This window comes from Pseudophryne corroboree, chromosome 7, assembly GCF_028390025.1.
Source record: "Pseudophryne corroboree isolate aPseCor3 chromosome 7, aPseCor3.hap2, whole genome shotgun sequence".
Lineage (NCBI taxonomy): Eukaryota > Metazoa > Chordata > Amphibia > Anura > Myobatrachidae > Pseudophryne > Pseudophryne corroboree.
Genome location: NC_086450.1, coordinates 471882297 through 471895777, shown reverse-complemented (window position 1 = coordinate 471895777; position 13481 = coordinate 471882297). Strand labels below are relative to the sequence as shown.

Sequence of the window (13481 nt, the reverse complement as noted above, 5' to 3'; positions counted from 1 at the left end):
CATCATATTAAGTATATATAGTGAGAGGGTATACCAGCCTGTCAATCGACATTTAGCCTGCCCCCTGACTGTGGTGAAACCCGCCAATGGGAGTCCGGGGATGGACAAATGATGATTAAAAGGCTGAACAGTGAGTTCAGTGCTGCGATGGTGGACGATCCTCAAGGAAGGAAGCCAGGACATATGTTACATATAACTTCACATGTGTGCTCATATGTACTGGTCAGCTCCTCCCTGCACACTGTGGATGGCACTGCAGCCCAGAGTCAGCAGCCATTGCATCACATGACCATGATCTACAGAATTAATGTACACATTCATGACAGATAATATATGGTTCCTATGCCTCATAGAAACATAGAAATATAGAATTTGATGGCAGATAAGAACCACTTGGCCCATCTAGTCTGCCCCTTTTTTTACATTATTTTTTTTATCTCTAACCTTATTTGATCCTTATTTCTTGTAAGGATATCCTTATGTCTATCCCATGCATGTTTAAATTGCTCTACTGTCTTAGCCTCTACCACCTCTGATGGGAAGCTATTGCACTTGTCCACTACCCTTTCTGTGAAATAATTTATCTGCAAATTTCCCCTGAACCCCCCCCACCACCCCCCCTCCAGTCTCAGTACATGTCCTCGTGTCCTATTGCTTCTCTTCATTTGGAGAATGTTTCCCTCCTGGACTTTGTTAAAACCCTTGATATAGTTGAAAGTTTCTATCATGTCCCCCCCTTTCCCTTTTCTGCTCCAAACTATACATAATGATATTTCTTAGTCTTTCTGGGTATGTTTTGTGATGTAGGCCATGCACCATTTTAGTTGCCCTCCTTTTTACAGTTTCTAATGTATTAATATCATTTTGAAGATATGGCCTCCAGAACTGAATACAGTATTCTAGATGAGGCCGTACCAATGACCTATACAGTGGCATTATTACTTCTTTCTTTCTTTCTTTCTTTCTTTCTTTCTTTCTTTCTTTCTTTCTTTCTTTCTTTCTTTCTTTCTTCTGCTGATTCCTCTCCCAATGCAGCCAAGCATCTGACTAGCCTTCCTCATTGCCTTGTTACATTGCATACCTGCCTTTAAGTCATCTGAAATAGTTACTCCTAGATCCCTTTCCTTCTCAGTAGTTTCCAGTATAGTGACATTAATACTATATTTAGCCTTTGGATTTTTGAGACCCAAGTGCATGATTTTTCATTTTTTGCATTAAAATGTAATTGCTACACTGTTGACCATTCTTCTTGTCTACCTAGATACTCAATCATTTGTTTTACCCCACCTGGTGTGTCTTTCCTGTTGCATACCTTTGTGTCATCTGCAAAAAGGCATACTTTCCCTTTAATGCCATTTGCAATGTCACCAATAATGATATTAAAAAGCACTTGTCCAAGTATTGATCCCTGGGGTACTCTACTGGCAACATTTCCCTCCTGTGAATGCACTCCATTTACCACAACTCTCTGTTTTCTATCCTTAGACCAAGATCTTATTCATTCAATAATCCTAATATCCAATCCCAAGATTCCAAGTTTATTTAGCAGTCTGCGATGTGGAACAGTGTCAAAAGCCTTACTAAAGTCTAGATAAGCTATATCCATGGCTCCACTTTATCCATCACTTTAGTCACACAGTCAAAAAATTCAATAAGATTTGTTTGACATGATCTCCCCCCAGTGAATCCATGCTGTTTGGGATCCTGTAAATCGCTAGATTTGAGATAATCTACAACTCTTTCTTTTAATAGTGTTTCCATCAATTTCACTACTACTGATGTAAGACTCACTGGTCTGTAGTTGTTTGCCTCTTCCTTGCTTTCACTTTTGAGCAGTGGGACTACGTTTGCTCTTTTCCAGTCCTCTGAAATTACTCCTGTAGCTAATGACTGGTTGAATAATTCTGTCAAAGGTGCTACCAGCACCTCTTTAAGTTCTTTTAGTATCCTTGGATGTATCCCATCTTGTCCCATATATTTGTCCACTTTCAGCTTTGAGAGTTCTGTTAGGACCTTCTCCTCTGTAAATGTACTTGTGTCATTTTCCTGAATATCCCTGCAACTTAACTGTGGCCCCTTCCCCTCTCTTTCAGTAGTCAATACTGAGCAAAAATAATTATCAAGATGATCTGCTATTAAATTGTCTCTCTCAAGAAGACTCCCAGTGTCTGTCTTTAGTTTTATTATTCCGACTTTTGTTTTTCTCCTTTCTCTTATATACCTAAAAAAAAGTTTTGCCTCCTTTACCCAATGACTCGACCATTTTCTCCTCAGTTTGTGCCTTTTAACATCTGATTACCTTCTTAGTCTCCTTCTGTCTAAAATGATATATCTCTTTGTATTCATTATTTTGTGTCTGCTTATATTTCCTAAAAGCCATCTTTTTTGCTTTCACAATATTTGCTACTTCTTTTGCAAACCACACTGGCTTTCTTTTCCTTGTGTTTTTCCTAACACTTTTGATGCAAAGGTCTGTTGCCTTTAATATTGCACATTTTAATGTTTCCCACCTCTCCTGCATGGCTTCCAAGTTTGTCCACTCATTTGCCTGGGCTTAGTGGTTCAGGACTTGGTGCAGTTGGTATCTAAGTAAAGTTAGCATGGCTTCCTGATATCCATCACCAGGGCTTTCAGTTGTATCTGCTGTTGTTGCAGGGGTAATCTGATTTTTGATGGATCAAATAAGGTTTGAGATTAAAAAATATGGTAAGAAAAAAGGGGCAGACTAGATGGGCCAAGGGGTTCTTATCTGCTGTAAAATTCTATGTTTCTATGTTTCTTGTTGAAAAACAAGTGGTAAATATGTGTTTGCTGACAATTGTTTGTGATCAGCAGTTCATCATGGTGATTTGTAAAGCACATTTGGATAATGCACAGGCAGTTCATCGTTTGTAGTAATGTAAACAACTGCTCAAAAAGTTGGTATAGTATAGTCAATTATAAACTAAACATTTTGAAATTCTAAAAAGTTTGAATTTTACAACAAAATAAATCACACTTAAAAAAAAATAAGAAATTTGAATTTGAATTTTGCACCAAAAAGAGAAAAAAATAGCTTCCTGAGGTGAAAGTTGCATTTGTACATTTAATTTTTAAACAACTGTTACTATCCTTTTCTGTGTTTTCTTTTAAAACAGGGACTCACCAATTGCCAGTGCAGGAGCTATAGTGGATGTCTCTATTGCTACATCAGCAACTGGATGAGGTGTCTGCATTTTCAGAGAAGGATGCACCATTGCTGGAGGAGGGGCAACAACACTTGAGGGACCTGCAAAAAATATTGAAATTAACTTTAATCTTGTGAAACTGTGTCATATTTGTGCCATGCATACTAAATTGTATAATATAAATTTACCTGACACCTTATCACCCGCAATAATGTTTTTTCTTAGTCTTGCCTTTCTTCTTTTGTGGTTCAGTAAATAAACAGTGAACAATCAATGCAAGTAAACTTAAAAATAATTGTCATTGATTCATTTGCAAAATGATAATGGTCAATAAAATATCTCTGGAGCTGCTATGGACCCAGCATAATGCACATAATTTTTCATATTATGAGTAATTAAAAAACATTAAGTGTATCATAGGGGCCATTACTGGCTATTTATATGGGTGACTTAAATGCACCTTTCCTTGAAACAATTACCAAAGGAGCATTGCTAAAAAAAATTGCACTCACCAGACATTAGTGGGAACCTGAGTCATAGGGCAGTATTCAAATGATATATCACTCCCAATCTCCTATCTAAAGTGATCCCCATTATTGCACATATCACACCCATAGAAATCAGATTTAGCTGCGAAAAGTGTTGGGCGCCCTCGCTACCCTTGGGGTAGTGAGCTGAACTTATTACACCATACCCATCAGCAGAAACAGAACGGGTGTTTAAGGGGGTGAAAAAGATTTAATACCGCCCATAGACTTGTCCCGGACCATTTTGCCTGAAATAATGTCAACCAATGGTTTCTTGCATTCTAGGGAGTCCAATTGTGGTGTGGGGGGAACCATCAGTCTACAGATGGAGCAACACTAATCATGTCTCCATCTGTGACTAGATGCGCCCCACTGGGTGCACCGCCCAGAACTAATGTGATGTACGTGCATCGTAGACATGAACGTGCCCCATGCACTTTGAATGGTAGCATCTGAGTACACTCGGCGGTGGGCTGAGGCACAGGCATGCCAAAGCACGCTGCTCGACCCCACCTGTGATGCAGTCATGCTCAATGAGCGTGGCTCCATCTTTACTTTACATTTTTTTATCTCCTCTGCAATTTTAGACTGTTTAATTTTCTTTTAATGTCCTAAAATATTTTTATGCATCCTGCTCCAGCTGCTACCTGTGGCTTTCCATATAGTAGTAGAGCTAATTATGTCTGTGCTAATGCAAGCAACCTATTATAAATTGTAATATAATTATCAATAATAATAATAAATGAATATAAATGCCACAACACTCATCTGTGTACTTACTCATCCCTCACATTCTTGTACGCTGGGACGAGCCTGGACTATAAAAGCCTCCAGAGATGAGTAAATAAGCATACACTACAAATGATAAAAATACATCCTCAATTAGCTATACTTCTTGCTGGACATAAGTTATAATGGCATGAAGGGATACAAGTTATAAGGTGTCACAAGCTTTAATTCTACAGAAATCAATTGTAGCTGGTAATATCATATCATGAGATCTCTAACATACAGTATCACATAAAAAAGCCATGTGATGACACATCAGTATCTCACCTAATGAACAAGAGAAAACAATGGATTGTCAACAGGTGGCACCACAAGCTGCTACTTGGACCGTATCACACCCGGAAATGTCACCACATTTCAAAATGAACAAATACATTCAATAGAAGGATGGACTCAGTCCAAAGCTTTTGTAACAATAAAGGATGCTGTATAAAATACTTTCATTTTTTTCTTTTTTTTTTGAAGGGTAGGTAATTCATATGCAGTCATCTGCTATTCTTTAAACGTCACAGTGGTCTTTTTCTCCCAAGATGTAACATAGGTAACAAAGGGAAAAAAGACACAATTGTAGTGTTGTTTTAAAAAATCAAATTGTTCAGCCTGTGATGTGAAAGATATTCGTGATGAGGAGAAGCAGTACTGAAGATGAAGCAAGTGTACCCAACTTACACTTTATCAGTGGGATCATTATAACACCATGGTTGCCAATTCCATGTATATACCAAAGCTAATAAGCAATCATACCCCACTAACTATTGTCTGAAGCTAAATAAAGCACATAAATGTTTCTTTTATATAGTGGATTTTAAGTAATGACTAGTATACCTTACTTAACCATGAGTGGGGTATACTTGTTACACAATAGTCACTGGGGTACTCTTGCTTCTAAGCTTTGTTATACACATGGGAGTGTATATGGGTTACTTATCCTTCACATAAAAGGTACACAGCATCAATTATTGTTACTGCTGTAACTACAGTATGTGGACTGAGTCCATCATTGTATATACACTGTATCTCACTTAATGGGGGGAATTCAAATGTTTGAAAGGTCGGTTGGGTGTCTGTTTTTTCCTGTCTATTAGATAGGAAAAAATAGACACCCAACCGACTTTTTAAAACAATTGAATATCCCCCAATGATTTTGAATGCCTAGAGTCCTTGGTAATAACTGATACTTTTTCATACATATATTTTGTGGTGCCAAGATTGAGTCATGAGCAAACAAAAGAGATAAATTACAGAGGAAATAAACTGGGACATTAGATATTTCACAAAAGATTGCAATGTTTAGTGGACGTGATACCTGTTTAGTTTTGGTTTGGACTTATTTTTGTAATTTCATTTTGGGTCAGTTATTTCAACAATTTGGATTAATTCTTAGTTATTATCATCACCTTTTGCTTCTGGTTGGCATGTATGGTGGTTTTGAGTTTTCATTTTGTAACAACACATCTTTCCAATGTGGCAGATATGAGACACTCTCTATATACTGTACACTGGCCACTAGGGTGGGTTGAAAAGTGAGTCAAATATGAAGAAATTTTCTGCATCGATTGCGAGCGGCAAAAAAAAAATGTGGACCACTCGAGAAGATGACTGCAGTTTAGTTTTTCGAAATTGGATAATAGGCATGCCGGCAGAACACCCCTGCAAAGCACTATGGCAGCACTTTTTCTCATACTGTTTGTTGCTAAGTAGCAGAATAAGAAGAGTTATGGTAGACATACATTTGTTATCTCTCTTTCTGTGAAGTACATAGGGTCCACAGGGAAACATTGGGGTGTGTAGTGGTGGATGAGGCATCTGGGCACCAAACTGTTAAAGTTTTAGCTATCTCAGGATGCATAGCTTCACTCCTCTAACCCCTCCTTCAGGCACTGGTAACTCAGTTTTGTTATCTAGTCCAATGCAGCAAGCAGGAAAGAGAGATGACATATGTTAGACACATTTGCACTGACAGGAGTGGGAACCAGAGGCCAGAGAGAGACCAGGCATGTCAGGGTGGGTGCCCTGTGGACCCTATGTACTTTGCAGAAAGAGAGTTAACAAAGGTAAGTCTACCATAACTCTTCTTTTCTGCAGCAGGGTATATAGAGTTTCCACAAGGAAAAATTGCGGATGTACCAAAGCAATATTGCAAGGGAGGGGACATGCCTGAGTGGATAAGAGAATCTGGTGTCCAAATAAAGCATCCTGGGAGGTTAATGTATCAAATGCATAAAACCTAAGAAATGTGTTTACCGAAGATTACTTAGCCACTTTGCACAATTTTTCAGTGGACACCCCATGGCATGCTGCCCAAGAAGGTCCTACAGACCGAGTAGATTGGGCAGAAATCGAAGCTGGAACTGGGACAACCAGCCAGAGTGTAAGCATGTGCAATCACCATTCTAATCCATCTGGCCAGAATCTGCTTATTAGCAGGCTAACTAGATTTGTGAAAACCAAAAAGGACAAAAAATTGCATCAGAATGTCTAAAGGAGGCAGTACAGTCCACATAGACACGTAGAGCCCTATCCACATCTAAAGAATGTTCTTTATCTGACAAGTCTGCAAGATGAAGACCAGAACCATAATCTCTTGGTTAAAATGAAAAGAGGAGGAGGTAACCAGATTTAGTTCAGAGAACTGCTCTGTCATGATGGAAAATCACAAAGAGAGGACGACAGGATAATGCACCTAAGTCCAAAACCTCCTTGCCAAGGCAATAACCAGTAGGAAGAGAACCTTGGCCGTTAGCCATTTGACGTCCACAGATTCAAGAGGATTGAAAGGGGCTTCCTGAAGAGCCTCCAACACAATAGACAGATCCCATGGCGCCAATGAAGGTACACTGGGAGGCTGAATACGAATAAAACCCTGAAGGTATGAGTGTACATCAGGAATGGAAGCAATCTTGCTTTGGAACCATATAAACAGGGAAGAAATCTGTACCTTGAGGGAGGCAAGATGAAGGACTAAGTCTAAATCTCTTTGAAGAAAAGCCAGAATTCTGGAAGTCTGACTTTAGTGGCATCATAATGATTAGTAGCACACCAAGGGAAGTAAGCATGCCATACCCTATAAGATAATGTATACGGCCAGAGGCCAGTTTGTGGGCCTTCAGCACAGTCTGTACGACCACCTCAGAAAATCATTTTGACCTCAGAAGTGAAGCTTCAAGAGCCATGCCATCAAAGACAGCTGGGCCACGTAAGGGTGAAGGCAAGGACCCTGACATAGAAGGTCCCATCACTGAGGAAGTAGGAGGGGTTGCTCTGCAGAGAGTCCCTGGAGATCTGAGAACCAGTGATGTCTAGTCCATGCTGGAACAATGAGAATGAGCTTTCCTCTTTCTTCCAAAGAACCTGGGGTAAAAGTGACATCGGAGGAAAGATGTAAGGCAGGTGAAAGGTCCATGGGACTGTCAGTGCATCCATGAACACTGCCTGAGGATCCAAGTTTCTAGATCAGGAGACCAGAACCTTGCGATTGTGTTGAGAGGCCATGAGATCCACGTTGAAAGACCTCAGGATGAAGAGCCCACTCTCCAGCATGAACAGCCTGATTACTGAGGAAGTATGCTTCCCAGTTGAGTACATCCGGGATAAACACCTCTGATATGGCCAGAAGATAGCGTTCCACCCAACGCAGGATCTTGGACACTTCCATCATTGCCATGCATCTTCAAGTTTCACCCTGATGGTTTCTATAGGCCATCATGGTAGCATTGAACTGGTCTATTCTGCATGATAGGGTGATCCAGAGTCAGTGCACTGAACACTGCTGTCAACTACAGTGTATTGATTGGGAGCAGAGACTCTACTCTGGTCCAACGTCCCTGAAACAAGGCATCCATTGTCAGCAGGACCCAATTGGGGATCCAGAAGGGACAGCCCATGCTCAATCGCTGGTCCTGCAGCCACCAGATCAGTGATAGGTGAACCTCTGGAGTCAAGGAGATCATTTAAGGTCTGATCTGATGAGGCAGGTCTTTCCACTTGGAGAGGATCAAACATTGTAGAGGGCAGGAATGAAACTGAGTGTACTTGACCATGTCGAAAGATGACACCATCAGACCGAGAATTTGCATCGCTGAGTGTATAGACACTTAGGATGGTGAAGGAAATGACATATTTTGGTCTGCATTTTCAGAACTTTATCTGGAGATAGATACGGTCTTTGGCTGTGGGTGTCCAGGAGCGCCCCCAGGTGAACCTGTATGTTTTTGGGAGAACATTTTTTTTTTTTTACATGCAATCCTAATTGGATAGCCTGTAAAAAATAATCGGTGAAACATAGGAAAAAAGTGCAAAAAACAGACATTTTTAGCACCCAATGTTTAATCGCCTCTAATAGGATACCACCCTATGTGTGTATGTTAGCTGTTCCACTCATAGTCATGCATCCAATGTCAATCATATCAAGGTTTCTTTGAATTTCACAGGACTTATTGCATCCCCAGATCAACAGTTGACAGTGGTATGTTGTATGGGTGAAAGGAACCAGTCTTTGCAAATGTTCCCATTGACACAAAATACTTCTACAACATAGATATGTGGAATTTGTGCACCCACGAAGACTATGAGCACCCCTGCTATGGCCACCAGGTCCAGTGCTGAGGAGATAACTGAGGCTGTCCTTGAGGTAAATGGTGCAGCAGACCAAGATGCAACAGGTGCATGGCATTCAATTTACAAGGTTAAGAGCATGTGGCAGTAGAACCATATTGCTATACAGGCAGCATACTGAGCAGACATTGTATGTCCTCATCATAGGGCCTCTGCTGTAAGGCAACATCAAATTGACCATCTTCAACATACAACTGGGGCTGCACCACACCCCAGGGATGCCCAGACTCTACTCTTAAACTCCAATTTCTTGTATAGAATTAAGGGAACAAAGGTCTCTACCAGTCTCCATCTTCATGGGGACTACAATCTAACTAGGACCTGGCCTGGAGATGAGTGGAAGACAGCCTTCAACACTTGTGATTGCCACTACAAGTATTTGTTAATGCCTTTTGTTTAAGCAATGCACCTGATGTTTTCCAGAACTATGGTATATAAATAACATATTCTGAGAACTTTTATAAAAATACATTGTGGTCTATTTGGATGACATCCTAATATTATCCAATGACTTACGGAATCATTGCAAACTTGGATGGGAAGTGTTTTGTCAACTTTGAGCAAACCAGATTTTCCGTAATTTAGAAAAAATTTCCTTTGAGCATAAAGAAATTGCATTCCTGGGATATATTATCTCTAGTTCTAACCTTTAGATGGACAAATTCACTGGCATTGTCAACTGGCCTCATCTGACTTGTTTAAAAGCAATGCAATGATACCAGGGGTCCTGCAACTTCTACAGACAAGTCATTACTCATCTATTGAGGCTTTTATCAAAGTGCTCACAGAGAAGGGCAAATATACCAATGAGTGGCCTCCTGAAGCAGAAGCATTTTCTCCAAAGAAGCAATGTTTCATTTCAGCAGCCATTCTAAAGCAACCTAACTGTGAGCAGTGTTTCTTACTGGAGGTGGATGCCTCTACAGTTGGTGTTGGGATAGTGCTCTCACAAAAAGATGAAATAGGAAAGTGGTACTCTTCTGGTTTCCTGTAAGCTTTGGTCTTCAGAGAAAAATATGCCATCAGGGACAAAGAATTATTAGCCATCAAGATGGCCCTGTAGAAATGGCAATATTTTATGGAGGGGCAAATAACTTAATGTTCTTTAAAATAGCTCACTGCCTAAACTATTATAAGTCCATATGGTCATTATTGCTTGATCGCTTCAAACTGGTTATCATGTGGAGCCCAGGAAGCAAAGACATTAAAGCTGATGCATTGTCTACAGGCAATCTGTTCCACCTAGGAAGATGGAATTTAGGAGGATAATTTGATTCTGAATCCTACTTGCTATGTTGCTGTATCCAGCAAAGTTAAGTTTCCTTCAGGAAAACATTTGTGACACCAAGGTTATGTACAGAATTACTCCAGTGGGCACATTCAACAGGTTTCACCATTCATGCAGGAGTGAAAAAGACTTTGAAGCGGGATTGTTGGTGGCCAACTATTCAACAAGATGTCAAGGACTTTATGTGTGACTGTCTCTCTGCACTCAGCAAAAGATTCCACCTCAATCTCCTACGGATTCCCTACCTCCACTACTAGTGCCTTATTATCCATGGATCCACATCATCATGGACTTTGTCACAGATTTGCCCTCCTGTCAGAACTTCATAGCAATAATGATGGATACATTCTCCAAGGCTGTTTACTTCATTCCCCAAGGACACTGTATCCAACTGATGGGTGCAATTTACTTCTAAATTCTGGAGAGCACTATGTAAGTGCTTTGATGTCATCCTGAGTTTCTCTTCATCCTATCACCTCAGAGTATTGAACAGATGGAGCAGGTAAATCACTATTTGGAGAAGTTTAATTCAGTTTACATTTCTTCCAACAGGATGACTGGATCTCCTTATTACTGAGGGCTGAGTTTGCCCATAATAATCTTTTCCACAACATTTCTGTATGGGTTGACTACAGTCTGCCAGCGGCCGGACTCCTGGTGACCAGCATACTGGCGCCGGGAGGCCGGCTGCCGGCTTACCGACAGTGTGACGAGAGCGCAAATGAGCCCCTTGCGGGCTCGCTGCACTCACCACGCTACGGGCACGGTGGTGCGCTACGTGCGCCACACTATTTTATACTACCTCCAGGGGGGTCATGGACCCCCACGAGGGAGAATAAGTATCGGTGTGCCGACTATCGGGCTCCCGGCGCCGGTATGCTTGTCGCCGGGAGCCCAACCACCGGCATACTGAAGACCACCCTTCTGCACACCTTCCATTCATCCAATATGGGTTGAATCCAGTTTACCTGAATCACCAGCCTACTGGTTTGTCTTCCAGCAGTTCACGGTATGGCGAGATGCTTTATTAGCATCTGGAATGAGGTACAGTAAAGAGGAATCTAAGTAAAGCCTTTCCTTGGTACAAACCTTTGCCAATAAGAAATAGAGGAAAACTCCTCAATTAAGAACTTTTGATAGGGTGTGGCTTTCTAATTGAAATTTGCAGTTAAACATTCCTACCATGAAGCTGGCCCCATTCCTTCAGGTGAATTATGTGGCTGTATTGTCAGTAAAACTTCCTTGCACTTTAAGGATACTAAGTGTATTCCATGTCCGCCTTAAACCATTGTTTCTCTACCAATTTTTGACATCTTACAAATCCATTTCCTCCATTTCAGTTGACCATCAGGAAGAAGTTACAATATTATTGTACTCCATGATTTCTAGAGGTTCTGCTATAATCTGGTGCATTGAAAGGGGTTTGGTCCCGAAGAACATTGTTGGGTAAAGTATTCAGATATTCATGCTCCTCAACTTGTTAAGGAGATCCACAAAAGAATCCCTCAAAAGCCTTTTGAGGGGTGTTTGGTGCACACCGCTAGATGGGGTGAGTTAATGTCAAAGCACAACAGTGAACAGGGTTTACATGCTGGGTCTGGCAATGCTGGTCCCCCAATACAGCATCACCTGCCCGCAAAGTCCGTCGCTACTATTGACTTTCTTCAGCTGTAGCTTTCCCTGTTTGCAACAGAGAGCTTTATCTATGGAATCAGTATGTAATCCCAGCTTTCGGTAGACCGAAGCTGGGTACCCGCTAGCCTGTGTCCTTGCAGTGGCCACAGTGTGTCCCCTTACAGGCTTGCTACACTTGCCACGCTTCAGGCCCAGTAGAGAGCTTAGCTAACTGCAGGGCTATATTCCCACACCGGGGTGATGTGGACTACCACCCGAGGGGGAATAGTAGGGTTGTGCTGGGATTGCATGCACCAGCATTTCACCAGTTGTCAGGATTCAGGCATCGGTATCCTGATCACCAGGATCCCGACAGCCAGGATGGTAATTGCATCTCTTGTATACGCATTTTAAAATTGAAAATAAAATGCAGCTGTGTCTAAATGTGATGTCATATGTGATGTCATATTTGAACTTCCATCTATAAGTTCCTGGGTACTCTCCTGTGCCAGTGTGAAGGCACGAATACCTAACTCCAACATATACCTTGTGCTTTCCAGTGTCTTATCAAATCACCAGTAAAATGGTGCAGTGACCATTTTACTGGCAATTTGCACATGCACATTAAAAGAAAATCACCAGTAAAAAGGCTACAATGACATTTTCCTGAAATCTATGCATGCACACTAGACTCTGGCACAGTGCTAGGATCTCATAGTGAAACTAGTGCTGACAAAGTCTACTGTGCTGCTGGCTAGAGAGGAGGGGGCATGGACTGAGACTGAACATGGACCCGTTCCTCTCTTAATATTCCCCTGACTGGTGCAATAGACTCCGTATATCTGTTATGGGTCTTAGCCAATTCCAAAGTACGGGTCATCATGCAACATCCATCCATGAGTTTGCAACACATACAAAACAAGACATTTCAAGCACCACCAGTGAAACACATTTTCAACTTTTCTCATGGTAGGGTGAAGGTCTTCTAAAAGGCTTCATAGAGCTGAGGTCTCATTACAAATTGAATTGTGCAATTTTACACTACAATAAATCTAAAATGTTATCAGTTTAGTCACTGTGGTTTTTCAGTGATGGAGAAAAATTATTCCTCAGTCTCCTCTTATATGAAATTCATTTTAAAATAATAATATATATAGTAATGTTGTCAGTACAGATGGTGTAATGGTTAGCATGACTGCGTCACAGCACTGAGGTCATGGGTTCAATTCCCACCATGGCTCTACCTGTGCGGAGTTTGTATATTCTCCCAGTATTTGCGTGGGTTTCCTCTGGTACTCCGGTTTCCTCCCACACATCAAAAATATACTGGTAGGTCATTTGGATCCCCCCCAAAAAAATATTCACCCTAATATGAATGTGTGTGCGTGTACATGTCGTAAGGAATATAGATTGTAAGCTCCACTGGAGCAGGGACCGATGTGAATGGCCAAATATTCTCTGTAAAGCGCTACGGAATATGTG

General features: G+C 41.1%; 1 protein-coding gene across 1 annotated transcript in view; it reads right to left on the bottom strand.

Moving 5' to 3' along the window:
• The window catches only part of LOC134944327 (olfactory receptor 1E16-like), a 32957-nt gene extending 24810 nt beyond the window's left edge, over positions 1-8147 (bottom strand). The window contains exons 1-5 of the mRNA XM_063932907.1: positions 7995-8147; positions 7706-7834; positions 7188-7346; positions 4486-4549; positions 3146-3268 (exon numbers count right to left, since the gene is read on the bottom strand). Coding sequence (XP_063788977.1) covers positions 3146-3268; positions 4486-4549; positions 7188-7346; positions 7706-7834; positions 7995-8147 — 628 coding nt within the window. The remainder of the gene's footprint in view (positions 1-3145; positions 3269-4485; positions 4550-7187; positions 7347-7705; positions 7835-7994) is intronic.
• Positions 8148-13481: the final 5334 nt, after the last annotated feature.